We start from the raw sequence: 27,506 nt of genomic DNA on the forward strand, positions 1-27,506 counted from the left end.
AGTTATCTCAGCATCAATTGGGCAAATATTCGTTCGTACGAGCAATAATATAATAACTAGGGAAACGAGGTATAGGGGCTCGAAATACGGGAGTTACTTTTCGGATCGAAGGAGGTCCTTAAACGGTAGCCATACGTCCTCTAGACAACTTAGTATTCACAGTTAGGCTTATACATATTATCACGTATATAATTTTATTTTCGGTATCGTAAGTGGTATGTTCTTCTATAGCCGTCCAAAAAGTACCAATTCCTTAATTTTCTGACTGATAGGTGTAGTTACCTAATGTATGTATTTCTCCTGCTAGAATCCAACCCTCAGGGACCGTCTTTCTTACACTACGCCACCCTCTTCCACTCAACATAGCGTTCGACACCGGTAGAAGACGACGCAAGAGCATCATTGAATTCCTCCTGGGCCCCAGGCTGTCCCAGACGTAGCTTCAAGGCCGTAGGCCACGCGTCGCCAATCGTATTCTGCTCTTTCATCGCGACGTGCAAGTCTCTCTCGATGTCTTCGAAATGATTCGCAGCCATGTACCTAGGTGGGTAATCAACAGTTAGCCAGATAGTTCTTTAGGTGGTTATTTTCTCAAGAACAACGACATACTCGCGGAAGAAATTGTCCGCGTCAAGCGTGAAGCTCCGCGCGTCCCAGATCCGGTACAGCTCGGCTCCCTGCGGGTTTCTCAAGAAGCTGATGTCCTGGAAATTGGTCAGATATTTTCGGATCCGCGTGATATCGAGTGCCTCTTTCTCCCGGTCGCTGCCCCGGGCGGTCTCCATCACTGCGTTTATATACACGGTAATAAGCGTAGCGTGTGGATTCTTCGCTGGCGACTTAAGAAGAGGCGATAGGCAGCGCAGGGTCTCGCGGGTGCCTAGCCAGCATGTATCTGAGATGTTGGAGGCCTGCCTGGTTAGTCTCGTAGATGCTGATTTATGTGAAGCGGCATAGGGGATGGGACGAGCTCACCTCGATCCTGTCGTATAAGCCCTCATCCAACATCAAGCATTGAGTCAGCTCTGTCGCGTTGAGGTTGAAGAGCTCAAAGTGTATTTTCCCAGTCGCAATACGGCGGAGAAAGGCGCTGAAGACGCCGCGGAGATAGGAGAATAGCTTTCCGTATATGTCTTCGGGAATACGACTTGGTGTTGCTCTGACCTCGCCGAGCGGCCAGCCACAGAGGGGGTCTGCTTTATCGTCTAGAGGCCAAGAGGAAACTTTTTGGAATACTTTCTGGAATAGGGTCCTAGGACGTATTAGACTCGAGATTCTAGAGTTTGATGCGGTTTTGTAGGTAATAACTCACGGATTAGGATAGTCAAACCCGATGCGCGGATGGCCAAAAGCCAGGAGTAAGCCATCCTCTCGATACCGCTGTTTAGCGACGCGCATAGAGGGCGATGCGTCTTTGAAGTACCACCGATCTCGATAGTCTTCCCGTTCGGGTGCTAAAGTAATGGCCTGGCGGATCTTGCGAGCTTTCTCCAGGGTTAGATCTTCGGGTACGTCGAAAAATTCCATTACCCGAGCCCAATCTTCCTTCTTTAAACTCAGAAGGAGACTACTGCCTGACTTGAAGGTCCATGTTTTTCCTAGTGAGATACCCGACTCCCCATCGACGGCTCGCTGGCACACATCGCTTATAAGCGGTTTGACTCTCGACTGCAGCTCAGATAATGTGTCTTTTGTGATCGTAGCCGAGTACCAAACGTGGATAAGGGTTTCTGCTAATCTTTCATAGTCGGTCTGATCGGGATCCTCCTCTAATGAGCTCAATGCTAGAAGCAATATCACAGCGTTCCTTGCCGTGACATTAAAATCCCTGTCATTGATTGTCATCTTGACCTGGTGCTCAAAATCAGGGGGCAGGTTCCGAATCGTCTGTACAACGTTCCTCACGTCTCCGGATGCTGCTACACATTAATGTCCTATTCGGAACCAAATGAGACTACCAGTCAACACGTACCCGCGAACAGGATTTCTACATCCTTATCGTAGGCCGACCCCTCATTCCGCGGTAACTGGAGCACATCCATCGCCGGCGTATTACCCCAGGAGTATTTAGTCGGCCCAAAGGTATTATACAAGTTAGTAGCAGCCTCTCCGCGAGACCAGGCAGGATCTCGTCGTAGTCGGTCCCAAGCTGGAAGCCAGGTGGTTTTGCTTAGTGGGGATTTGCACTTCTTCTTGTGCTCACTCCAGTGCTTTACCTGACAATAACGACTGCAGTACTAGAGCACCATTAGTATCTGTCTGCAGCGTCTACGAAACTGTTTTCACTTACCAAGACTAGCTTACAGCCCCCACAAACAAGCGTGCCCTGGCGAAAACAGACGCCGCCCCCATCCTTCCAGTTGGCACATGGCGTTGGCGCCACTGCGGTAGTTGTCATTATATCTTATGTCCTCGCGACTAGAAGATTCCTGCTTGTGTGATCTCGTTTCCTCAAGCAATGTGGTGTGACGTGGGATTCCGTGGGTGCAGAATCCACGCCCTATTTGTAAATGTAGGCATGGCGATTAATTCTTCAACACGATGTGCTGTGCCGTAGTAGTTTCTGTACGACGTCGGATACTTGCATAAACAGCTCAACAATTCCTCGGTACAACTCGTGGGTAGATAGCTACTACAAACAGAGCTTTTATGATAACTGACGGATCGATTATTGACTGGTCAGACGGGAACGTTGTAGTTTGCTGTCAGCCTCTTTCGTAATGATTATGGACTCCTGCCGCATGTGAACGGGCGCTTCTGTGCCGTGGCCGTTTCTTCCGATAGGCGAAGGGCGCGTATATCTTACTGTAACACTCAACGATACCCGGATAATGGCGTTTGTTGCTTTTGACCAATCAGATGTCTTAATATGAGTTGGGCCAAGAAAAAATTAGTAAACCCGATACCGCATAGTACAGGCTATAGCTTGTCCTAGGACAACCCCCTGAAACTTACCTACACACTAGAACAGCGTCTGTACTGAAAGTATGAATATCATTCACATGAAATAAGAACACACATATAGAAATATTTAGACTTTATCTGAATTTAGCCACGGGTATGGTATACTATGAAGAAACTTATCTGTTCGAAGCTTCTATTGGCGACGTCCCAAAATTGTCACCACAAAACGGAGCTCAAAATAGGGCTTCTAGAACGACCCCTGGATGCTAAACCTAAGTACGGCAAGTATTTCCCTAATCTTGCTTGGATGACTGGTTTATAATGGCTTGCCTCTTTACGAGACTGAATTGATTGAATAGCCGTATGCCATTTCATGTACTAGTGAATATCGCGTCCATTGGCAGTGGAACGCAAGATCGGCCTTTTAAAGAGCAGGTCTAGCCTTAGTTAGATATAGCTCATACGAGTCAATCAGGTATGGCAGAGAAAAACTTACATAATCCCAGGTTCTTTTCAGTACGAAATATGCGTATGTTGAAGAGTGAAAATGTAGGATGGTATATACTGGGGCACCGTATACTCGCATCAAGACAAATTATTGTCAGCTGCCAAGATGTATCTATTTAGTTGACCCGTAGAGAAACTCATTAGACGTCGGCCTTTTCGGTGCGTAAAAGCTCCCCGATAGCTCTGGCATTATCACGAGCGAGCTGCCGTCGAAGATCGGCGTCTATGTCGGCGGATTCTCGTCTGAAATTCCAGAGTCGAACCAGCTCACAGTACTCCTTAAGGGCGTCTCTATCGCTTCCAGGGGTATCTCGAGTCTGGCGGAGCACCTCTATGCCATTCTCGTAGCCCGTTTCCTTTGTCCAGGGTTGAGTCGCCTTACGGTTGCCCTTATTAGAACTAGGAAATGTGCTAGGCTTCCCGTTGCTATCGCCGCCGGTAGCTGGAGGGTCTGTGGCTGCGGCAATATTCCAAAGCAGACGTTCCAGGTTAGGGTACTTCTTGGTCAAGTCTCTGTACTCTGGCATGTCGGCGATTTCCGAGCTCTTGGGGGTGGATTGATGCGTCGTAGTTTCACCGGTAATTGTGTAGTTAGGTTGAGACTTAACGTCGTCTCCTGGTACTGCAGATGAGGTATTTTTTGATTGTAGTGCAGGGGACTCCACAGGCGGATGATTGTCCCGATGCTCACGGAAACACGAGAGCGAGCACCTATGTAATGAAAGTCAGTATAGCTTACCAACGTCGAATATGAAGCTGTGCTTACGTGTATAGGTTGCAGCGGGCGCATTTGTATTTGCTTTCAGTGCTATCGCAAACCAAGCATGGTGGTCTAGCGTTTGCCATGGTTGGGATGAATACCCGAGATTTAGGCAGGACTGCGACTCGATGCAGATGTCTAAATAACAGGTATTAAGAAACTATTGAGTCCGTACTAGTTATTATCTTATTACCGAATATTAGATGAAGGCGAAGAATCCGCGCTTCAGTTGATATGTGATAAAACTGTAGCATAGTTAATACCTATAAATATTCCACTGATGCAAATGTATTACTCACCAATGTAGATGATAGATTATTCTCCTGAGGAGGCGTGTTGTATGCCAAAGCTTGATTAATATTAGTTAATATAGATTCCTTGGTATGTGTGTGAGTTTTTGAATAATTCTTTATGAGATGTTAGACATAAACATACCTTTTTCGAAAGGCAACACGTCACGGGAGGTTTTGATACCGCCCGCAATTGCACCGTGCTACCTGTTGCTTATCACAACCGAGGCGGACAGTTGTATTCTGCCGTTGTTAAGTCGCGAATATCTTTGGGAGCAACGAGCGAGTTTCTAGTTGCGCCTAGATTTCTGGGATTTAGGCTGCCTTTAAGATGCCGAATGATTGGCCCAGATAATTCCAATTGTTGTAGTTGAAGGCAACCTACGACGACCAAGGGCCTAACCTAGTGATGTCGACTCCTTTTCTTCAGGAACACTTAATGCCTTTGATTATCACTGAACGGCAAAAGCATTGGTCACTTCCCTCTTCACAAGCGGACAAGTTTCAGGCTGTGACCTCTATGCAATTAGGCTTAAGAGGTCGTCGTGCTGGCATGGCTGACTGATTAACGCGGTATAGGGGTTGCCTTGTCACTCAAATCAGTATCAGTGAATCAAATCGCAGAGCTTTAACGCGGCTGAAAATAATATAAGTTATGAGGCTGAAAGTTCAAGGCGGGTAGTCAAAGTGTGGCTTAGGATCTACAAAAATGTCCAATAGGTAAAAATAGGTAAGGATGAAATTAGGAAAGGACGGTTACTCGATAGCCCGGTATATCTCCGGCGGATATTCCCGTAAACCAATCAAACCCTATGCAACAGTCGGTTTATCATCCGTACTATGTATTGTAATAACCCACCTAAAAGCTCGAACAATGCGCTAGTTGCGTCATTGCCACTGATTGATAATCTACGGCTACTCTTATCGGCGTAATTCGGCAAACGTCTACCTACAATAATCGCGCCTCCGATTTCACCTAAGATTCAGTTTTCGTCTTATACCAAAATATACCAGACAAAAATATTCCCAGCCGCAAGTAATTATCGTTACGTGTTTTGAAGTTAATTGACCACAAAGGCGATCAGAATATCCACGAGGGCGACTATGCCTTCAAGTCGACTCGTCCGGCCGGCAGCGGCTCTGCTGTCCGCAGGGACAAGAAAAGTCCGGCCCGCTACTTGCGGCCGGCTCTACGAAGCTGCGCGGCATGCGCATACAAGTTCACAGGCGTTGGGTATATCAGCGAGGTCGAGGCCGGTACTACAAACAGCCTCGAGGTCACCAGCGATAGCGCCGCGGGGCGTGCGAAGTATTTTCATCCAGACCGAGACCACGCCGAACCCGGATGCGCTCAAGTTTTTACCGAATCACAGGGTGGTGCCCGCGGAAGTTGCCACGCCTTTCATCGAGTACCTAAATGCGCGGAGTACGATCGCACCGCCATACCCGTCGCCGCTTGCCGCGCAGTTAATGAATATCGACGGGGTGACGTCCGTGTTCTACGGGCCCGACTTCATCACGGTGACGAAGTCGCCCGATGCCAATTGGGTACATATCCGGCCGGATATTTTCAGCTTAATCACTGAGGCTATAACGTCGGGACAAGAAATTGTCACTGTGAGCAACAAAGAGGGTGGGGATGAGGGTCAGGAGGTGGGAGAGGAGGACAGTTTGAGCTATAATGAAAACGATAGTGAAGTCGTGGGTATGATCAAAGAACTACTCGAGACTCGAATAAGACCCTCTATCCAGGAAGATGGCGGAGATATTGAATTCCGTGGGTTTGAGAATGGGTATGTGAACTTGAAGCTCAGGGGAGCGTGCAGGACTTGCGATTCGAGTACTGTCACTTTGAAGAATGGTATTGAGGGAATGTTAATGCATTATGTGAGTACAGCCCTTCCCCAAAACATCTTGCGATTTTGGCGTAGCCCAGTCACTTTGCTATTTTTCTTCTTTTTTTTCTAGCATGAGGCATGAGATATTCAACTCGAGCAAGTTGTCGGAGTTGCTGAATAATCCAAAGCCCAATGATCTACGATCCCCCCTTTTCAACTTTAGAATAATTCCAGATGTATGATGCAAATGGGGTGCTAACAAGATCCCAGATTGAGGAGGTCAAAGGTGTACATCAAGTAATGGACCAAGAGGAAGAGATCGCGATCCAGGAATTTGCAAAGTTCGAAGAGAAGCTTCGAGCACAAAAGGGGCCAGATGCAGCACCGACTACACCTGGCAAGGACTCGTTGGATTCGGTACCTGGATAAAGCCAGAGAGACATGCTTCATCCGATGTATGATTAGAGCGTCGTCCCAAGTACGTCATCTAGAAGAAATGAGAATACCCTGGTGTTGGTTTTTTTTGGGATGCAACTTGGGTTACCAACCTAGCTAGGTTTTGTGACAATCTCGTATCTTCAGCAGAGTTTACATCTGCCCGTGAGGCTGGGCACCGCCGGCACTAACATCGGTGTTTCTGCGCGAGGGCCAATGTGGTCACCGGCCTGGCGACCTTTGTTCGCCATCTTTGCGTCGCAAATTAGGGTTTAGCTTTTCTTTAGGAACCCTACCCGGCTGGGCAGTATCGACTTTCACGATTAGGTAGGGCGCGGCATTTTCTGGTGCATACACGGGCCAAGACAGGCTCTAGGATCGACCTCTGCGTTGCTCTGCCTTTCGAGCCGCATCCCCGTCGTCCAAGTCCCGGCGCTAGTAGTTAGGGCAGTCTCGTCGGTCGCTTGTAGGTTTTCTCCCATGAGGCAAAAGGGGGTGACACTACCACTACCGGAAAGCGACGGACGCATACATATTAGACCGTGGCGGGGCAGCGATTCGCACCGGTGTGGCAATGGGGGGCGAGGTATGGCTGGGGTCGCGTGGGTATTGTGCAGCTCCAAGTGCGGCCGCGCAGGAAATCTCCCCACGAGCCATGGTCACGTAGTAAGGTATGTATGCACGATAGGGGCCGGTCATCTTGTTAGTTAGCTTGGTAGACTATGGGTTGCAGTACGTCTTACCCCGCAAAAGCTCTACCAGAAGGTACGTCAAGATGCATGGAATACCGTGGGTCATCCCTAAGAACGTACGCGTCTGGTCTAGTAGGGTATCTAGTAGGGTATCCTATCTCGAGCGTCGTTGCTACCTACATTACCTAATGTGTTACTTTGGGGTCTAACAGTCTAGAGTTAGCGAGAGTATCGGGGATCTAGATCATCTTAGATTCTTTTCGTTTAAATTATCCACTATATGCACATGTCATGTTTACACTTCACTTACGACACCCAGGTTTCATGCGCCGAGATACGCACTTGGTAACGAGGATACCCTCTTGAAGATAGTAGCATTCGAGAGCATCGGACGATGCTTTTTGTCTTCATGAAATGGTATACCTTCTGGAGTCACGGGGTCATATGTGAGACAAAAAGGGTATGTAGTGTCCAAGATGCCCGGGTATATGTGTTACGCATAAATGCTAAGTCCAGATGTTGTGTGAGGTCGGCAAGGCAATTCTCTCCGCGTAAAGCAAGATGCCATTTCCTCTCTTCTGCAGTCCAGCTGGTTAGCGAATTCGACGTAATGGCTAATAGAATCATCGTCAATGGGATTGTGTAATCATCTCAGGGTGGTATCGTTTTGCTGAGTAGGGAATGATGATAGGTTACAACAAGTTGAAGTTATTCCATTAGAGGAAAAACAGCTTTTCGCTAGTTTAAGCCCAGCGCCTAGGCTTTCTGAGTTGAGCGTAGCAATCGGCCGAAAATATGCGTTAAGATGATCACTAGCCATCGATCGAACCAGAAAAGACTCTTTAGGTTATGTTATGGATCCTAGCAAATAAATGTAAGTTTATACCAATTAATTGTCATAATTTGCTGCTGCTTTTCCGGTAAGCTTAGTGAATGATGCGGATTTTAGACTCGTGCAGGCTCTTGCAGGCTCTTAGTTTTCGACTTGCTCTTCTTATAACTATATGGAATCTATGGATAAGGGTTAGTAAACATGAACTGAAAATCCGGGGTAAAGCCCCTGGGGGGTATATGTGCGACGCCTTTAGGTACGGGTTTTTGCGAAGCTTGTGCTATCTCCAAGGTTCGTGTGAACTAATCGTGTGACGACATCGTATATAGGTCGCTAAGGCCAAATGGTGGTATGTGTTGAACCTGATGCTGAGATCGAGTATCTAACAGGACTTTTAGAGGCTTGAGTAACTATTGTCTTGAGTATTGTATCGAATAGTCTTCTGATTTAGGCTGAGGCTTGCAGGAAGAAATTATCAAGAAATATAAAGGGTCACGACCCCTCCACCATCCCCTGGTTCAGGTCGCTTAAAGCATGCAGGAAACTGTGATATCTGCTATGCGTAAGAGGTTGGAAATACAGACAGTTGAAAATTCAAGTTTCCTTGTGTCCAAGCTATGCAGAAGGGGTAATAAACTTGGTCTGTAATTAGGGTTGAAGTATGTAATGCGACTCGTAATGCGGCTTTGAATTTATTTGCTCCATGTTGACGTTCTTTTGGAGCACACGACACCATCGCACTATGTATGTAGTCTATCGAAGTTTCTGTAAGTCGGATCGCCGAAAGAGGGTGCGGGAATCGTTCGTTGCAATGGTCCGTTACCCCTCCCCTGTCATCTCACGATCGGCTATGTAGCTTCAGGAGAGTTTCTATGCACTCACTCACACCTCCACAATGCTTCCATTATCTTACCCAACTATCTTGTACCTGAGGTACCCAATGCTGGTTCTGTTGCTATAGGTATTCATACGAAGACCTTGAACGATGAGAAGACCGTATTTTACTCGCCTCCGAATCCAATGGGGTCTCAGCGAGCTTTCTGATCGTCGAAGAGTTTAAGCCAGGTAGTATTAACCCCGGAGTCTAATGCTATGTAAGGTAACAACAGTTTTGACGTGCAGTGCATGCATCAATTGGATATGCAGGAGGGCTGGCGCAACTTTCGTCGGGCCATTCCCCAGATACGTGTGGTGAATGCGGTGGAAAATGGAAGCTGGCCAAGTCCGGTTAAGACGGCTGCGTCCATCTAACTTGGAATAAAGGACTGACTCGCAAGCTTGAAGCTTTCGCGTCCATGCATGGCCTTTGGTACATGTACTCGGTCAGGAGAAGGGATTGGGTGTTGCACTTGAACGAGAAGGCCCTATTCGCCGCACCGGGCGAGTTTTTGTTCGAGATCTTCAACGGTGGGCTAAGTATTGAAGAAATGACGTCCCAATCCTTGATTCTTGATTGGTGTGGCTTATGCACACCTCTACGGAACAAGACCTTCGGTGTGTATATAGCCTATCGATAGTTTTGAAAGAGATACTAAAAGAGATACCATGTAGAGAAATTCTAACTAATCCGAGTTGACGTACGTACCGTCTCAATTCCTCGTACCAAGACTGTCCTTGTCATCCGAAGTGGCCGCCCAAAAAAAGAAGGCATGTTTCGAAAGGCGGAAGCCAAATGTCCTTTGGAGAGCAGCATTTATGCATGCCCTCTACGCGGCGGCTAAGCGCCATCGAATGACAACTCGTCTTGCTCTGAATAAGTATATATATCAGTTCGCAGTAGAAAGAGCTCGACGGAAATATGGATGTGCATCTCACTAGATTTGATATTGGAGAAGATTTCTCTGAAGGACTACGAACATATCAGACTTGACATGTTATTGGTTGTCTTCTCGACTCCCCGGAATAGCAAGGATCGTTAGCAAACCAGAGCTTGGGTCATTGCAGGACTCGGGCCAATAGAAGTCTCTTACTTAACCTCTCTCTCGCACGTTCGCAGGTTCGATAGCTCAAGATCAATCTTCCCCACACTCTTCGTATGTCCCAAGTTAGAAGTTAGAACCAAGATAATTGAATCATAGGCATCGTCGACCGGATAAGCTTCTCATATGGGCTAATTTATGATTGCGTTATACATTATACATTATGCATTATACATAATAAAAGCCCATAGTTAATGGGAAAATGACAACTCTTGGAAGAATACTGTGTATAAGATACGGTGTATAAGCGGCTCGGGTGATCATCCTTTGTGCACTAAATTAATAGAATCCATCTGTAGGACCCGCCCGTCCCCAGACACCAAATTCCTACGCCCGCCTTTACTAGATTTGGAAAGGTCAAGTGGGTCCTTTGCTTTGTTATTTTAGTGTCTTGGCAACCTCTGGATTCTCCTTACGAGTAATATTGAACCTGCCTCTACTGCTCCAGCAGCCCAGGTACAATCTCACAAATTGGCAGTTACCTAACCTTAGGGGCCTAGGTACATGTAAGTACCTGCTTACATAGAAATATTGATTTTCTAAAGGCGCATAACCTAACCTTAGGTACCTAAGGTAGTAAAATACCTACAACGAATTCTTTTTTCGAGACCCTTTTTATTTTATTTTTTACACATGAACTCATATACGGGACAAGCTTATAGACAAGCAAGCTTGCATTGCCAACCTCCATACCTACATAGGCCATCCATCCCATCCCTATCCGCTCATCCATTCTCGAAAAATCCACTCCATTACTGCACATACACCTCCTTCGTGCTAAGTTACTACCTTACCAACTACCTACCTGCATACATACTTACATGTATCTGCCTGCGTACAGCATCATCAGTTCATGATCGATGTAGCCACATTTTTCCTACCTGATCATACCTGACCACGTCTGTCCCCTTCTCACTAGGTTAGGTATCTACACCTATTGGGTCGGTAAATTCCCCTCGCACTTAACTGACACATATCTTTTGTCTTTTGTTTCCGGTTTAATTCTCCCCTCTCATCTCGTTTGACGATTTCAGGTTTATATCCTCTTTCGGCCTATCCTTGAATAGCGCTGAGTTAGGCATAGGCACTACGAGGTGTGCCCTTTTATGATTTGCAGGGAGCTCAGTTATTGCTAAGACACACCCAAAGCCCCCAAAGCCTCTAAAGACTGGTGTCTCTCCCGGGATTTAGTGGGGGGATTACCGCTACCGTATGTACATACAATAGGTACATATGTATCATCCCTGCCCACTGTTACCAGCCTAACTTTAAAACCCAGCTTCCGTTCCCCACTAGCCACTTTCCTTCATACTTTCCCTCACGCGAGGGTCTCGTGTCGCAACGTTCAACTGCTGGCACGGGTCCTGGATTTGTACTGCTAAACCAATCAGTTACTCCTACGAATTACTTGCCTAGGTACCATACCTAAAGACCTACCTAAACTACTTCCCTTCCCCGCTCTTCAATTTCAATACCCTCCAACACCCTCCTACGCCCTCGTCCGTCCATCTGCAATTGCCGGTCTTCGACAATTACGGCGACAAATCTACATCTCTACGGACTATTTGCGTGTCTTTGCTCAGCAACGGCCTTTGTGCAAACTACTCGTCACCACAGATTTTCCCGAGCCAACGATGCGCTCTTCCGAATAGCTTCGTCGCAAAGCATTCGAGGTCGTACTCATACACCTACGAACTGACAAATTCACACGTACGAAATCTTGTTTTAGATTGCCCCCCTAACACGGCGCCTCTACCAACCGCGAAGACAAAAAAAACTTGACAAGAAATCAGTTTGGACTGCATCTGCGACGAAAACTTTTCCGTCCTGTCCATCCTGACAATTCAATTTAGAAATCGAGAAGGGTCTTTCTGGTGGCGTTTTTGGATTTGGGACTGGCGATCAATACCGTTACTTCACTTCGGTCGACCATTCTTTTTTTCCCTTGAGATTGCGCTGCCTACCGGCCTTTCATTTTCTCAATAGACACGGATTCTTCGATACCCTATGAATAGATCTAATATTTTTCGTTGACGCCAGTAAGTATTAAATCTCTTTGTTTTACGCTATGTCCACTATTGACTAGATCGGCTACCTCTGAGAACGTAATTTGGTCTGCGCCGGCGTTGTGTGGTTCATTATATATAAGGGGCATGTGGAGATGGATTCGCCGAGCGCTGGCGCTCAAGATAGGAAACGCCAATCATACCTCCTTCATCCAGACTTAAATCATTTGTAGCATTTGCTTTTGGCGGGGTGAACTTCTCATTCCGTTTTCATTTTCATCTCATTTTTGGCTCTGGTACCGTAGCATGACTAATACGTCGTGTAGGTTTACACGATTTACTGTTGTCATAGACGCTCGAACACCTCCCCGGAAACTACTTGTAAATTCTGGGTGTTGTTTTTTTATTACTATTTTGAGGTCTTGGTCGGTTATTGTCATTGCATTTCAGTGTGTTTTTTCCTTTCGGCGATTATTAAGCCGAAATCGATCATCTACAGACCATGAGCTCCAATAACATCAAGCCCAGTACTGCAACCAAAGCCGGCTCGAGCGCATACCCAGGAGTTGCGCCAAACAACCAGTCTATTCTGCTTGAAAAGCTGAATGCTCGAAGATCTACACCAGACTCTGAAGCCCTGGCAAGTTCGGACGACGAACCCGACCCTCATCGACAAGACGCGCATCGACCACAAGTACAGCCTCAGAAGCCTGTACGTCGTGCTTCTTGGTTGAATGATACATCACAAACTACGTTACCCCATCCGAGGAAAGGTTCATTTGCGAGCAGTTCTATGTCACCAACAGCTTCACACCCTAGTACTCCATCAGCCGAGCCAGGTGCAACCGCTTGGGGTTCCCATACTACATCTTCGGCGGCGATGGGAAGAGGACATCAAGGACCGCCGTCTTTCCCATGGGGAACAGGCATTTGGAACACAGAGCGTAAGGAGCCGCCTTCTCGATTGACTGAAGTCCTCCCTTCGCCGACATCTACTGTCCCCGGTAATGCTGGTTTCTTTGGTGAAGATAGTTCGTTGGCGCAGACCTCGCCCACTCCACGAGAGCAGAATCCTAACCCTCAAATTCCGTTCGCCATTCCCTTGCACCCAACCCCCAAGACGTATCGTTCCCAGTCATACTCGGTAGGTCAGCTAGACCCTGATACAACGACGCCGACGATGCCTACGTCTTCGGTGCTATCGGGAAGACCGCGTGCTCCCCTTGGACATCCTGGATTGCAGCACAGACCTTCACGCCCAAGTATGTTGAGTGAGATGTCCAATGAAGGTGCGATGCTAGGTAAAGTGAAGGAAGTTGAGGATGACGATGATGAGAGTGCTAGCGATACGGCTCAGGCATCTCATCAGCAGCAAAGTGCCGAGGCGAAGACAATAGAGATGCTCACTCGAGAGAATGCTATGTTGAGACAACAGCAGCAGCAACAGCAATATCACAACTCTCGGCTCAGACCCCGTGCGTCAACCGCTGCTACTTACGGATTAGGTAACGGATACGGCGTCCGCGGACCGGTTCCTGAAGAGTCTGACTTCGCGATTGACGAATTAGATGAAGCTGGAGAGGGTCCGGACAGTGCCTCGAAACGAGGATTAGGAAGGCGCATGAGCGAATACGCGTCTGCGTCTGCGGCTTTCCGTTCGCCTTATCCCCTAGAGAATAGAAAGCTCGAAAATGTTAAGAAAGCATATTGGCAGAGTTCTCTAGGTTTTGGTGGCTTAACCGAGATTTCGCAGAGCCGTAGACATTCGTTTGCCGACGTGCCTACACGACAAGGATCAATCGGTTCTATTGGCGAAGGTGTTTCCCTTCATGATGTAACTTCAGAGGCAGCACAGTCTCATTCTCAAGACTTTGGCGGATTCCCCGAGGGCGCAGGCTTTCAATCTGCTGCTAGTCCTGGTAAGTAAATCCGAGCCATCTAGTTTACGCCCAGGACTAACTTTATTAACAGTATCCTATTACTCAGGTGGAGGCAATGCTCCTAACGCACACCAAGCCATTGCGTCGTCCGCTTACGGTAATCCGTACCAATCTGCCTACGGACTTCCTTCAACTTTTGGTAACCGTCCGCCATCACCCCACAGGAGTATGTACGGAATGAGCCAGCCCAGGCACAACCAACTGCTGCATATTGTTCTTTTCAAGTGTTCTAGGGCAGATGTATTCTACATCCAAGAAGGAACTGGCCTCACGGTTAAACCTGGAGATCTTGTTATTGTAGAGGCGGATCGAGGAACTGATCTTGGAACCGTGGCCCGTGATAACGTGGACTGGCAAACAGCTAAAGAATTGAAGGAGCACTACGCTGAAGAGCACTACAAATGGTTGATGATGTATTCTCAAAATGCCGCGGCCGCTCAGGAAGGGACCGGTGCTGGTTTGATGGCTGCATCTAACGGTCTTCAAGGCAGCGCAATTGGCGGAATGGGACCACCGAGTCAGCATCACATGCAAGAACCAAACGCAGGCGAACTTAAACCGAAGCTCATTAAACGCCTAGCACAGAGTCACGAGATTCACAACCTTCGAGATAAAGAAGGAAACGAAGCTAAGGCGAAGCGTATGTGTATGCAGAAGGTGAAGGAGCATGGTCTGAACATGGAGATTCTCGATGCCGAGTTCCAGATGTGAGTAACTAACTATTCCTGTCTTTGATCTACTACGTTGCTAACGAATTTCAGGGACTGGAAGAAATTAACATTTTACTACTTCGCCGACTCGTATATCAATTTCAACTCGCTAGTCACCGATCTTTTCAAGATTTACAAGACGCGAATTTGGATGTCCGCTATCAACCCCGCCTCATTTGCCAGCCCGACCTTGGGGCTGCAGGCGCCCAGCGGCATCGGCCCAGGTGCTGTTGGCCTTGGAAGAGGAAGTGGATCCGCCAACACAGAACGAAGATCCAATCCATCCCAGGACTCACAGAGTGCCTTTACCAGTCCGGGTGCTGCAGGTCGACCGTTTCAGCCACCGTTCAACCAGCCATTTGGCGCCCAAGATCGTCCTTCAGTAGCAAGTTCTGCATATCCTCCGTCCGGTTTTCCATATTCTGCCTATGGTGCGTTCAGCAGTGCTCCGAGGTCCGGCGCAGTGCCGTATGTTCCGAGCGTGATGCAAGGGATGGAGGCGTATCCCGGCGGCTTCTCCCAACCTGGGGAATTCCCCCCAAGCATGCGAACGCGCTACCCGAGTCCCCACACAGCTCCGTCTCCCCACGATCAGTCAGTGCCTAACATGGCAGGGCAGAATGAATGGGTTGGAGCGTTCCAGGGGCTCTCTCTGAACTCCCGCTGAACGCGAGGAGTTTGTGGATTAAATTCATTCCATTACGGCCTTCGAGAACTCCCTCTCGTTACTAATGAACCTGGAGATGCTTCCGATTCGCCAAGATATTGGGATATTGCGATACCCCCCTTACTCTCTATTGTGGTTCAACCTCGCTCTAAAATTCATTGACGCAAACATTCATTACTACCATACGGTATCTATCTTTGTTACGCACCTTCTAAAGTCATTTTTGGAACCTCAATCATCCAGTAAAGACGAATGTCGTACTCGGTAACCTCGATCCCAATTTCCCATTACACTAAAATTCTATTCTCGTATTATATTTCCCTCGTACCATACCATCACTATTATATGATCCGATACTACAGTGACGTATTACGATCAACGGATTGACAGAAATCCATTTCCGTTCATTTTCTTTCTCTTTTTTCTACGGTTTAATTTTCTCTTTTTTCAGGAGGCCTTGCGGCCCCTTCAAGTTGTTTACATACAGTCAATTATTCCTAGAGGCGCCTGTGGTACATACAAGTCACAATACGCCTAGGCGAAAACTCCAGAGGACCGACGCAATTATCAGACTTTTGGCGTTGGTCGGCACCGGCATCCATCAATTCCTTGGAATTCCTTGATTTCTCAACCTTTAAAGACATGGGAACGAGGCCAGACGAAGACGAGTTCGAGTTCGGATTTGAGGCGAGGCGAGGCGAGAAGACGAACCGAAGGCAGAGGGCCATCAATCATTTTGCGTCATGACGATACGGCATAAGAGAAACCAGAAGACAAAAAGTAGTTTTGCGCTTGAAAGGAGACTAACATAGACATGCTGCACAAGCATATGTGTAATTTGATATTCAAAAGGGACGGTTTGCACGAATTGTTGGGTATGGACGGATTTTGTACGACCAGAAAAGACTTTGCCACGCATGAAAGATTACGCCCATTTGCCTTGCGAGATGCATCCAGGGGGGAGTCCTCTGTTCGGTTTGTCCACTTTCACTGTTAGTTTAATGGCAGATTCGTTCTAGATAGGGTTCTAGTTACCTCCGATGGCTAAAATTGCTATAATCAAGCTTCTAATAGCTATAGTTACTGAGTTGCATGTGTCAAATTTGAATAATGTTTAATATAAAACACTATGGATCTGAACTACACCCGAGCCCCTTATAAATAAATGAGTCCATTATAAGTACTCAAAGTATACATATGGACTAATGTAGAAGGAGCATTCTACTTAATGCATGTATAGAAGGAGTAAACCATATGTGGACACCTACGTACATACCTCATGTACCTAGATTGGTAGGTTAAGTAAGAACCCCCTATCAAGGAGGAAAGAACTAGATTACCTAACCTAGGTACGTCTATGTCCTACTTATGTCACCAAATAAAATAACGAAATGAGAATTCCTTTCTCAATTCTTACACACGATTCTGCGTCTCCTCGATTCACAGTGCTATGCGTAGCCTTGTTGATAATAATGAGTTGTTTGAATCGCATCATAATCCCTAGTTCGTCTTTCATCTGATCCCCCTTTTATTTCTATAGCAATTTACCGAAGCCGGCATATTCAACCATCATACATTTACAACCACCATGTCGAAGAGAGTAGCCAAGAGAAAGGCCGATCCTGAGCGTAAGTACGCGGCCGAGAGAATAGCGGGTTGATATAGTTCGTAGTGTCAGGCATATTCACATTCCATAGCACTGCCAGACGATCCTGAGGCGTCGATCACGGAAAACAATATCAAGAAGAAGAAGACTGGTACGAACAGACGCCTTTCACGACTTGAAGAGTACGATGGGGACGAGGGCCGAGAGGGCAGCCGGTGAGTACTAAATTAGAAAATAATTCATAAGTCCAGCTACTAATAGTACCTAATACATACAGAAATTTTCAGCGATGGGCCGAGATTTTCGAGGGCAATACCCAAGGCGAGGTTACAAAATCAAAGACTTTCATCAAGAATTTTGGAATGAAAGTCAAGAAACAGACGGATAAGGTGCGAGAGTATATTCAAGAACAGGAGAAACAACTGTGAGAACATCGGACCCCATAAACTAGTAATTTGATGAATTTAACCTGACTATCTACAGCGCCCAGAGTAATGATAAATTTGTAGAAACCTTTGGAAAGCTTTACTCAGAAACCCTTCTCTCTTACGGACCAAACGGAAAGGCGCGCAATACAACCAAGGAAAATCATATCTTATTCCAAGATGCGCAGTCTGTGATATCAGGAAGCTACACATTGCTCAGAAAGTTCAAGGAGACGGACGAGCAACTCAAGAATTATAAGTTCGAGTTTCCCACTGCGAAATGGAAGCAGGACAAGCAGGATATGAAGGACCTTCTTTCTTGCGGCCGCGAGTACGGAGAGAAACTCGCCGAGGATAAGCTTATCCCAGAGGCTCACATATCTCACCAGCTTGATAGATACAAAGGAAATGAAAGGGAGAGCATGGCTTCAGATCTCTTTAAAGAGAGCCGCATGGCATTAGACGAGGATACTTGGGGTACAGTTGCAGCAGAGCAAGTCAAGAAATTCACGGCTATCGCGAAGTCTGTTCCTTTGGGAGCAAAATATCTATCGCGGGGACAGTAGAAGAGTAGATTGGGAATCTGTGATGGTGGATTGTAGTTATTAGCTTGTAGCTTGTAGCTTGTAGCTTGTAGCTTGTAGCTTGTAGCTTGTATCATGGAGCTTTAGAGGGCTTGCTACATCCTACATCCATATAACATACCTAATAACCTCGAGTTTCTTGATATGCAATTATGAAATACTACGGATTACGTACATCTGAACCTAGATCTGAATTGTGCGGATAGGAAGGGATGATTTGATAATCTAAGTATTGATGTATATGTGGTCAATGCACTAATGGAAATCATACTATCCCGTTCTGAGGCTAGCCCCAGGTCGCTTAACTTTCCCCCCCAAACGCACTCGCACAACTTTAGCAAATTTCTTCGGTCAATTGAAGATTTTCGCATTCCTCAATTCCTCAATTCCTCACACCACACACAACGACACACGACCATCCATTTTTGCAGGCTTCTATTCCCAACCTGGTTTGTAGCTCTCTATTCGAAATAACCCCTTTGATATTATTGCTGACCTTCGTATTTTTCACCGCACAGTTAAGATGGGTGCCCTCAAGTATGTCGAAGAGCTTCAGAAGAAGAAGCAGTCCGATGTTCTGCGATTCCTCCTCCGAGTCCGCTGCTGGGAAGTATGTTGAAACCTCCACGATTGCTTTAAACCCTCGACACGAAAAGCGTACTATACACACGAAAATCTACAACAGTCCAAGATATTGGCGTGGATGATTATGTGGACGCTGTCTTCCCTCCTTTGCCTTTCCCCGGCAGGGAGGGAACGTGTCTCTGCTATACACTCGTTGAACATTAGCTGAGAGTGCATCAATATAGCTTCGTCAATTGAACGTCATCCACCGCGCCTCGCGTCCCTCGCGCCCCGACAAGGCCCGCCGCCTCGGATACAAGGCCAAGCAGGGCTATGTCGTCTACCGTGTGCGCGTCCGCCGCGGTGGTCGCAAGCGGCCCGTGCCTAAGGGTGCCACCTACGGTAAGTCTGCTACGAAACCGACATGATATTCTGATATTCTCGAGGCGGACGACTAATCATGTCGAAATTACAGGCAAGCCCACCAACCAGGGTGTGAACCAGCTGAAGTACCAGCGATCCCTCAAGGCCACCGCCGAGGAGCGTGTCGGCCGTCGCTGCGCTAACTTGCGAGTCCTCAACTCGTACTGGATCAACCAGGACTCTACCTACAAGTACTACGAGGTTATCCTCGTCGACCCCCAGCACAAGGCCATCCGCCAGGACCCCCGCATCAACTGGATCGTCAACCCCGTGCACAAGCACCGCGAGGCCCGTGGTCTCACCGCTACCGGCAAGAAGTCGCGTGGTCTCAACAAGGGCCACCGCTACAACAAGACCAAGGCTGGTCGCAGAAAGACTTGGAAGAGACACAACACCCTCTCCTTGTGGCGTTACCGATAAGCGCGTGCGCCTAACGGAGGCAGAGGTGAAAACTAGGGGACGTGTGACGACGGCTTGGTCGTGGATGTCGTGGTTACGACAGGGAATGACGTCTTTCTTCAGGGTCAATAGGGCATGTGTCGGGCTCATGAATTATGCCTGGAGTTACTGCACGTAGTCTACATAGGAACAAGATTCTTCCTGGGACGAAAAAATTATTTGTTTTCGGCTGTTTATGTTAATACCTTCGTGCCTAGTGACACTATTTTGCCAAATGTGACTTCGTATCTCTCTCGTTGAATATGGATTTCCTGCGGCGGCTATCGGCTTAAAACAATCGAAATTCTGGAGCTGCTGTTGCTGTTGCCTCCTAGAGCTATGCAATCCACTACTTAGGCTTACCATACCTAACTTAGGCCTTTATACGGTAGCTTGAACGTGGTAACTTAATCTGCTGTATACGTGATATAAGCTACCACGGCTATAATATATGGCCCGTTTTTATGTCCTGTACGCTATATGCCCTATTTGTATTATGATAACTACCTCTGTGGTAGTTGTAATGGCTTTAACCTAGTAGTTTTGACAACCTTGGCGGTATGGTTGTTATCCGTATAAAGTACCTAAGATACATAGTTAAAGATGCTAACCTTCCGACTATGTTATAGTCTACGGTAATTAAATGGCAATTTAGGTAGGAAGTAACAAGTCCTGAAAAATCATGTCACGGAAAATGGACTCGGGAGGTATTTTATATGCCTCTATTAGGCTATCTGAAAAGTACAGGCGAAGAGGTTCTTCCACGGGGGAAGGTACCTAGGACAGAAAATCGATGCCCAATATCGCCAAATCAGCGAGACCGGCAAAATCCGTCGAAAGACATCGCAGAACAAATCCTGATAAATGAGCCTCAGTGTAAAACACAAGCCAAGATCATCTGGAACTGGTATCCAGTCGCCTCCCATCTGTATTTAACGACCAGAGCTGTTACATCTTCTGGGTCCCCTGAGCTTATCACGCTTTGCTGCAGCCGTAAGTAGTTGATTTGGGTTTCCCATAGGAGAAACATGTAGGTATACAAGAGAACCCATTGATGCCAGCGTCCCATAGCCTGCTGTCGTGTGCCATGATACGCTCGCACGAGACCAGCATGTATGGAAAGACACCTGCGTAAAGCTGGTTCCTATAGAAACTGGTCGAGGAGGTTAGGTGCGAGCGTATGTATGTCTATCGCAGAGCGTACGTGATTAGGGCGGCGGTAGACACCACGAGAAGCTATGACGTCGAAATATCGGCCTAATGCGTGTAAAATAGGAGTAATGCATGTATCTGCCGAAAAAGCATCCCGCAAACCGAGAAAACAAAAAGAAAATCTATGCCGAGATGTTTGAGTACACAGGCGCGGGCTACGATTAAATTCGATATGCTGTTATGAGAGCTGGCCTTGACTGGGGTATCGAGAATCGTGTATCGAGTGCGTAATATACAGAGCAACCCTAGGAACAATGGGCGCTAATGGTGGTACTCGATGGCGCAAATGAGTTTGTGCAATATCCTGCGTAGAAAGGAAGTAAGGGTGACATGTGGATGGCGCGAGAAAAGGAAAGCGGTATCATCAAGCTCGTATGAAGCATCTCATTCATTCTTTGCGAAATGGTCACGAAGACCACGTAATCGACCATTAGGGAAAATTCCACCGGAAATGGTTTGTCGTCTGAGTTCATTATCGTACCGTTACAAGTATCATGACCGCCGCAGGCATGAGAAATATCTAGAAGAAATCACCTTCGCCAGATCCAGGGTTAACGCCAGCACCAGGGTATGTAGGGTACTGGGTCATTCGCGGCGGCTGAGGAGGAGCATTGCCTGGGACGCCGGGCACGCCTATACCATTGGGGGGCGGGTATGCCATTCTGCCTCGGGTACCGTTCATACCGTTGGGGCTGTGGCCATTCGTGTAAGGACCAGGTGGCGACACAATAGACTGAGTCGTCATGGCACGAGTGTGGGGGGGACGAATTGCAATCTGACCCTGAGTTGCATCGGCAGGGGTGGCCTGTCCGCTGGTATTGGCGCTTCGAGTGTCATGCTGCTGGATCTTGGCTTGAAGTCGGCGACCGTACGGAGTGTTTCTGACGGTGGGAACAATCGGACGGATGGCTTCGACCAGCGGAATCTTCATGGGGTACGTGCAATGGTCCAAGGCGGTCTGAACAACGTAATTACCAAACGAATCCCGTAGTAGGCGCTCCATCTCGCCCGGGGCCAGGAGCTCGTTGACCATCATGTCTTTAGAGTCGTCATTGCCGCAGCGGATGCATTTCTCCATAACGTTGGAGCTGAACTTGTGACGGGACAACTGGCTAATCTTGCCACGGAATTGCTGTATCAAAGGCTCAGTGAAGACACTCTCGTTCAGGTCAATGATGTATTGAACCACATAATTGCCAAAGGGGTCTTGCACAAGTCGAGTGGCATTCTCGGTGATTTTAGTGACAAGCCACATCTTTTGTTCTCCCGAGGCATGGTCAATGCATCGTTGGAGCACACAGCAACCATGACGGTGGGTACCCACTTCAATACAGTTGTTGCCGACTGCACTGAAAATGAACTGGGCGTCTTCCGGGCTAAGCTTGTTAAGACACTTCTGGATCACATGGTTTCCATTGAGATCTTGGATGAGTTCGACGACTCGATAGCGCAAGGCCTCAATGATGAGCTGGACATGCGTAGGAGTCGAGACAAACTCAATCATCTTCTGCAGTGCTCGCGTGCCGTGCTGGTTGAGCGCAATGCGAACCATCTCTGCAGACGCATTCTGAATCAGTACAGTACGTTCGTCGTCGTTGCAATATTCTAGAAGCTTTTGGCACAAGTAATTTCCAAAGGGGTCCGTCATAAGCTCGACGACATGCTGATTCGTCTCCAGCCAGATCATGTGAACCTGTTCGGGGTTTCGATTCTCGAGTTGCTTCTGCAAGTATCGGCAGCCGTGTTGATCCTTGCAAAGATCGTAGATTGTACCTCCTACCTGCTCCAAGGATAGGTTGGCATAACGGGTCATGGCCTCATTATCCTGAGCACGACGCTGCTGCATTACACGCTGCTGAGAGTCTCGAGGCTGTGCATGGGGCTGGTACATGGGGCTATAGCCGACATAGTTCTGAGGAGGGTAGTTATTCATTCCCAAGTTCTGCATGCCCATTGTCATCATGTTCATGTTATATCCGGGGCCAGGGCCGGGACCGTTAGGGTTCGGCTGGCTGTATCCACCATAGAATTGCTGGTAAGGCCCAAGAGATGAGGGCGAACCAGCAGTGGCTGTTCCTGTTCCGGCGGAGACAGGTGACTGAATGGCGGCCTGGCTGGATGCAACGGGGCCAAACGCAGGAGCACCACCCTGCAGCTGTGATGAAATTGATGGATATGGTGCACCAGCTTGGGCAGCAACAGCATGATTGTCATTGGAAAGCTCACGGCTGTGGCGTTTCATGGCGCCAGGGGGGATTCGGCCAATGCTTGCATTGTGGTTGTGGAAGTGCTGCTGAGCATGGGCATTCGCATTGCTTGAAGGAGTCAAGGTAGCGCTGGGGACATTCTTGACGGCAGCCATCTCACTTGCAGAGAAAGAGGTCTGTAGCTTGGGAGGTGTGGAGAGCGCCTGATTAGATGAGGGGGGCATGGTTGAGGTAGTTGCGGTGTCGGTACTGGTCTCCCTGTACTGGCTAACGTCAAGGGAGTGACGGAAAGGGCGACTAGCAACGGAGGTACTATCGGTTGATGACCCCGCTTGGCCAGTAGACATGCCTTCCGTGGTATTCATTTGGGACGATCCTAGAGTAGATAGACTCTGCTGTTGTCGATGTCGAGGAATGTTCGCCCAGCCGTTGGTAGGGGTTGCTTCACCACTTGCACGGTGAGATGCGAGATCAACTGCAGCAGAAGAAGCAGACAGCTGTGGGAATATTAGTGTCTTGATAACTAGCAGCACTAGGTATCTGATGGAAGGGACGATTGAAGATGCAAGAGCGGCTATCAATTGGGAATAATGTGAGGAGTGAAAGATTCTTGTGGGAAAAAAAAATAACCTCCAAAGTAAGGTACGTGTAGTAGCTGTGTTAAACGTGCGCTGAATTAAAACACTTCCAAGCGCAATTCGCCTGAGAAGGTCCTCAAATATTGTTCGAGAAACCGGGAGCACAGACCATGAACAGGACAAACAAGCAAACATACAGTAGAGAACAATGCGTGATTCAGGCAAAGTGAAAGAGCAGTGAAGGAGCAACGAAGGGGCAACGAAGGGGCAACGAGGGCAGGTGCGAAAAGTGCCTGAGGTGTTAACTTACTACGTTGGGATTTCCTTTCTGTGCGTAGAGCTGAGGGAAACCGTCCTCACTGGCGTCAATGTTGGAAAAGTTGTTCAAATCCATAGAGGATTCGTCGTCTCTGAAGAGAAAACCAGTTGTGTTGGTCTGATCGATGTTATCGTAGAGATTGCCACGACGTGTAACGGGCATAGAATATCGATTAAGACTGGGAAGGTTTCTACGTCAGTAGCTGCTAAATACCTGCAGACCAGCTGATGAAGTGCGTAAAAAGCACATGAATGGAAATATGTTAAACCCCCAAGCGTACAGTGGTCAACAGCGCGACGTTGGGGTGTTAAATAGAAATGGTAGAAAGGAGGGAGATATTGGTGGAGATGGGATGTATGAGTATCCGGGAAATGTGTTGAGGGGGGAAATTTATTTTTCTAGGAGAGGGATAATTTTTCTGCTTAGGTAGAAGTGGACGAAGTGGTGTATCTCGAAATCAATAGGGCTTGCCAGTCCAGGGCTTGTCATAATGCAATGATATAATGACAGAGAATTGTATGAAAAGAGAGGTTGGGCCAAGTCGAGCACCTCGCTGACATTGTTTGTGAACCCGAATCGACGAACTCGCGCCTAATGAACCACCAAGGATAAACAAGACACCCATATGATCTTTGAAGGAACTCCCTCGCCTTATCTACCTTCCTTGCGTCAAGCACAAGGGTTTTCGCTGCTATAAATACAAATTTGCCTTGACCACCTATGTATGTATAGAGATTCAGACATGACAGCAACCGGTGTCGTTGCTGACCAACACTTCGGCAATGTTGCGCGTGGGTAGAAACAATAGATAAAACAAGAAAGCAGAAAGTCAGGAAGTATCAGACTTACGCGTTAGTTGATCGATGACTTGTAGGATCCTGGCGAAGAGCCTCCTCCTTCTCGTCTTCGTCGCTGTTCCTACGAGATCCCGGAACGGAACGGGATGGTATAGCGTCGTCGAAAAAGCGAGATTGAAGAATGCCCGATTGGGGAGATGCGAGCTGAGAACCAGACCTCCCCGGTCGATTGAAAAGCCCTGGCGGAGATACGAGACCAAGGCTAGGAGTCGAATATCGGTTAGGACGAGAGAACATGGTAGGGAATCCCGAACTTGTCTCTCGATATTCGGGCGGCGTCGTCGGCTCGGACTGGTGACCTGTCAACCCCAAGCCGTTTCCTCGGCCTAGATCCTCCTGCATCTGGGCAATATCGAATTCATCCCGCCGCTGCTGCTGGTCCAATTTATGCATCTCGGCCTCGAAGCGCCGCTTCTGCTCTCGAAGCTTTTCATACTCGATTTTCTTCTTCTCTAACTATATAGATTGTGAGCACTAACTCAACTATGCTAAAATGGCGACAATCGCAAATAGGAATCTAGGTACTGAGCGCATGCGCGGAGGTGCGACTCAATAATGAACAGAAACGACAGGCAGCAAAGAGACAGCCTTACCAGTTGTACTTTATACTGCGTCTAGGATAACCAATGTCAGTGATGTGTTTCACAGGGGCAAGACATGCAACTAGGAGCATTGAGACATGCTCGGGGCAGTTCTAGTAAGGCCGAAGGCCTATCCCGACCATGATGGTTTGCGGGATGCCCAAATTCGGGGAGACTCACGGCAGAATATTCTTGTGGTTCCGGCATTCGCTGGGAGGTATTTATAGTGGACAATGTTGGTACACGCCCCGAATCGGTGGTAAACCGTCGAGGCAAAGTCGTTCGAGGGTCCTGCGAGACTGGCTGAGGAGGCATGGGCCTGCCATTTCTCTGCGGTGAGACAAGAGAATTCATCGGCGCCTCGTTTCTCGGGGACTGCTGAGTGCGAAATCGATAATCATCCATGTTATTCTGTTGTTACAACACCAAAAGCTTTCGTACAGGCCAAATTGGCAATCACCGGATTTTTCTATAAACTGGAGTTCCAGAGGACGACGGTCAGCATGCATGCTAGGGGTACCCAATGAAACCAATCGCAAGAAGCCGACATCGAAAATTTCCCCCTCTCCAAAGTGAAGTGACGGGATTTCAGGAGAATTGGGCAATTAGCAAGATTTGCGCCGCGCTTCTGCTGTATCGCAGGTGGCATATCCCTCGTTCGGCACTCAACTTGCGCTGGGCAGGGGAGGTTGACTTCACGATGTCTTAATGGGGGGTTGGAGAGGGTTGTCTTCGGCTATTGACAGTATAGGTTAGACTCACTCACCTTTGATGAGAACAACTATAGCACACAACGCAAAATGCAGCCCTGGAGAGCCAGGAGCGGCAGCGCAGCACGGAAAGAAAAGAAAGGGTTGCAAGTCGCAAAATGCAAATAATAATAAAAGAGTGTGGAGTTGTGCGAAGAGAAGGAGATTCAAATGTTTCAATTGCTGCAAGTCTCCAAGTCTGCAAGTCTGCAAGTGGACGAGGCACAGGGGAGCTTAGATGGAATTAGGACAAAGACGCAGCCAACCCTCTTTCCTTCTTCAGTCAGTCTTGTTCCCCAGTGTGAAAGTCCTTGCGTCTTGTCTCCTTCCCCACCCCCTGGTCGAGGTCTTGTTTGGTGGTACAGCCTTAGGTATGTACCTACCTAGAACACATCGCTCAGTGCTGTAGGTATTGTACATGTATGTGGTATGTATCGTACACTATGGTCCTTCAGGGCTACATCTCGAAGGAAGTACAAGGCAAATACATGCGAGATGGTGGATTACGGTGGGCAAGAGTGGGTGTCTCCATGTCTTGTGTAGTACAGATTGGCCCCTCCTGCCCTCGCAAGCCCCTGGTCCCTGTCCGTTTCCTTATTTCCTTAGAGCTAAAGGCCTGATGCTTTAACGCTACGTGTACTAGCGGACACGCAGACTAGCATACTAGGAGGTACCTAGTCGCGGCGTATGTATTGCTACCATTCTTCGTGCTTACCTCTACATACCTCCATACCTCCATACCTCCAGTCCATACCTACCTCGATGCTTGCGTTTCATCGAAAGCATATATTGCTGGTGAGCTCTTATGCTTATTTTCTTCTAGTGTGTGTGCTACCTCACTACTTACTTGCGCGTATATCGACTAATAAATGGCAAGCCGCGACTAGGTACATACATACGCAGAATGACTATTCTGGAGAAACGTTGTATATTCCAAGAACACCAATCGATACGCCAGGAGAGAGCAACAAGGTGATTGTAGTATAAGAAAGGTGGGATGGGATGAGAACATCGGAATATATTGATCTATGGCTATGGTATGGCTACGGACTACCCAAGTAGGCAATTACCTACCTCTTGATAGGTAAAAGCGGCTTCATAGATCGTTCGATGGATTAGCTTCATCCATTCATATTCGGGGTCCTCCCCCCTTTATTTCCCTCTAACCTAGAGAACTCGATCGCGACGGCGCTGGCTGCGAACTCCAACCAAAGACTTAGGAACCAGAAGGGTGGAGTTGGTGTCCAGCCCAGCTACACAATTTGAGACGGCTGGAGACGGCCTTGGTACTAATAATTTTATTCAGCCTTCTGCATAGGTTCAATTGTCTACGATTGTTACAATTTACGACGCTAGGTAAGTCAGATTTCCAATAAAAATATTCATACTAGACACCTAGGTTA

General features: G+C 47.7%; 7 protein-coding genes across 7 annotated transcripts; 4 read left to right on the forward strand and 3 right to left on the reverse strand.

The window, feature by feature from the left end:
• Positions 1–301: 301 nt before the first annotated feature.
• F4813DRAFT_153019 (uncharacterized protein) lies at positions 302–2,606 on the reverse strand. The gene is made up of 6 exons (XM_049238979.1): positions 2,291–2,606; positions 1,973–2,237; positions 1,313–1,916; positions 976–1,252; positions 610–911; positions 302–540 (listed from the first exon to the last, which is right to left on the reverse strand). The coding sequence occupies exons 1-6, from the start codon at positions 2,396–2,398 to the stop codon at positions 339–341; spliced, it is 1,758 nt and encodes a 585-aa protein (XP_049097726.1). The 5' UTR covers positions 2,399–2,606; the 3' UTR covers positions 302–338.
• Positions 2,607–3,551: 945 nt separating this feature from the next.
• F4813DRAFT_391337 (uncharacterized protein) lies at positions 3,552–4,257 on the reverse strand (the record flags this gene model as incomplete). The annotated part of the gene is made up of 2 exons (XM_049247149.1): positions 3,552–4,122; positions 4,178–4,257. The coding sequence occupies 2 exons, from the start codon at positions 4,255–4,257 to the stop codon at positions 3,552–3,554; spliced, it is 651 nt and encodes a 216-aa protein (XP_049097727.1).
• An 872-nt stretch (positions 4,258–5,129) lies between these two features.
• Positions 5,130–6,971, forward strand: F4813DRAFT_153076 (HIRA-interacting protein 5). The gene is made up of 2 exons (XM_049238980.1): positions 5,130–6,348; positions 6,570–6,971. Exons 1-2 carry the CDS (start codon positions 5,566–5,568, stop codon positions 6,726–6,728), a joined length of 942 nt encoding a protein of 313 aa, XP_049097728.1. The 5' UTR covers positions 5,130–5,565; the 3' UTR covers positions 6,729–6,971.
• Positions 6,972–12,280: 5,309 nt separating this feature from the next.
• F4813DRAFT_153162 (uncharacterized protein) lies at positions 12,281–15,809 on the forward strand. The gene is made up of 3 exons (XM_049238981.1): positions 12,281–14,162; positions 14,215–14,890; positions 14,945–15,809. Exons 1-3 carry the CDS (start codon positions 12,746–12,748, stop codon positions 15,558–15,560), a joined length of 2,709 nt encoding a protein of 902 aa, XP_049097729.1. The 5' UTR covers positions 12,281–12,745; the 3' UTR covers positions 15,561–15,809.
• Positions 15,810–17,148: 1,339 nt separating this feature from the next.
• Positions 17,149–18,157, forward strand: F4813DRAFT_391340 (uncharacterized protein; the record flags this gene model as incomplete). The annotated part of the gene is made up of 4 exons (XM_049247150.1): positions 17,149–17,188; positions 17,258–17,381; positions 17,444–17,590; positions 17,650–18,157. The coding sequence occupies 4 exons, from the start codon at positions 17,149–17,151 to the stop codon at positions 18,155–18,157; spliced, it is 819 nt and encodes a 272-aa protein (XP_049097730.1).
• Positions 18,158–18,459: 302 nt separating this feature from the next.
• F4813DRAFT_366245 (60S ribosomal protein l15) lies at positions 18,460–19,797 on the forward strand. The gene is made up of 4 exons (XM_049244008.1): positions 18,460–18,624; positions 18,694–18,785; positions 18,985–19,141; positions 19,215–19,797. The coding sequence occupies exons 2-4, from the start codon at positions 18,699–18,701 to the stop codon at positions 19,580–19,582; spliced, it is 612 nt and encodes a 203-aa protein (XP_049097731.1). The 5' UTR covers positions 18,460–18,624; positions 18,694–18,698; the 3' UTR covers positions 19,583–19,797.
• A 1,157-nt stretch (positions 19,798–20,954) lies between these two features.
• On the reverse strand, positions 20,955–26,161 carry F4813DRAFT_153252 (ARM repeat-containing protein). Its single transcript, XM_049238982.1, has 6 exons — positions 26,121–26,161; positions 25,535–25,830; positions 25,367–25,387; positions 24,766–25,229; positions 23,908–24,094; positions 20,955–23,516 (listed from the first exon to the last, which is right to left on the reverse strand). Exons 2-6 carry the CDS (start codon positions 25,757–25,759, stop codon positions 21,333–21,335), a joined length of 3,081 nt encoding a protein of 1,026 aa, XP_049097732.1. The 5' UTR covers positions 25,760–25,830; positions 26,121–26,161; the 3' UTR covers positions 20,955–21,332.
• Positions 26,162–27,506: the final 1,345 nt, after the last annotated feature.

This window comes from Daldinia decipiens (assembly GCF_022478715.1).
Source record: "Daldinia decipiens strain CBS 113046 unplaced genomic scaffold F4813scaffold_27, whole genome shotgun sequence".
Taxonomy (NCBI): Eukaryota; Fungi; Ascomycota; class Sordariomycetes; order Xylariales; family Hypoxylaceae; genus Daldinia; species Daldinia decipiens.

Excerpts from the sequence above, each read along its gene's own strand:
- F4813DRAFT_153162 (XM_049238981.1), top strand. The coding sequence starts at position 12,746 with ATGAGCTCCAATAACATCAAGCCCAGTACTGCAACCAAAGCCGGCTCG. Across the intron at positions 14,163-14,214 it reads TCAATCTGCTGCTAGTCCTG|TATCCTATTACTCAGGTGGA; the intron begins GTAAGTAAATCC and ends CTTTATTAACAG. Across the intron at positions 14,891-14,944 it reads CTCGATGCCGAGTTCCAGAT|GGACTGGAAGAAATTAACAT; the intron begins GTGAGTAACTAA and ends AACGAATTTCAG.
- F4813DRAFT_153076 (XM_049238980.1), top strand. The coding sequence starts at position 5,566 with ATGCCTTCAAGTCGACTCGTCCGGCCGGCAGCGGCTCTGCTGTCCGCA. Across the intron at positions 6,349-6,569 it reads AGGGAATGTTAATGCATTAT|ATTGAGGAGGTCAAAGGTGT; the intron begins GTGAGTACAGCC and ends ACAAGATCCCAG.
- F4813DRAFT_153019 (XM_049238979.1), bottom strand. The coding sequence starts at position 2,398 with ATGACAACTACCGCAGTGGCGCCAACGCCATGTGCCAACTGGAAGGAT. Across the intron at positions 2,238-2,290 it reads GGGGCTGTAAGCTAGTCTTG|TACTGCAGTCGTTATTGTCA; the intron begins GTAAGTGAAAAC and ends ATGGTGCTCTAG. Across the intron at positions 912-975 it reads GCTTATACGACAGGATCGAG|GCCTCCAACATCTCAGATAC; the intron begins GTGAGCTCGTCC and ends CTAACCAGGCAG.
- F4813DRAFT_153252 (XM_049238982.1), bottom strand. The coding sequence starts at position 25,759 with ATGGATGATTATCGATTTCGCACTCAGCAGTCCCCGAGAAACGAGGCG. Across the intron at positions 25,388-25,534 it reads AACCACAAGAATATTCTGCC|ACGCAGTATAAAGTACAACT; the intron begins GTGAGTCTCCCC and ends TGGTTATCCTAG. Across the intron at positions 23,517-23,907 it reads AGAAAGGAAATCCCAACGTA|CTGTCTGCTTCTTCTGCTGC; the intron begins GTAAGTTAACAC and ends ATATTCCCACAG.
- F4813DRAFT_366245 (XM_049244008.1), top strand. The coding sequence starts at position 18,699 with ATGGGTGCCCTCAAGTATGTCGAAGAGCTTCAGAAGAAGAAGCAGTCC. Across the intron at positions 18,786-18,984 it reads TCCGAGTCCGCTGCTGGGAA|CTTCGTCAATTGAACGTCAT; the intron begins GTATGTTGAAAC and ends GCATCAATATAG. Across the intron at positions 19,142-19,214 it reads GCCTAAGGGTGCCACCTACG|GCAAGCCCACCAACCAGGGT; the intron begins GTAAGTCTGCTA and ends TCGAAATTACAG.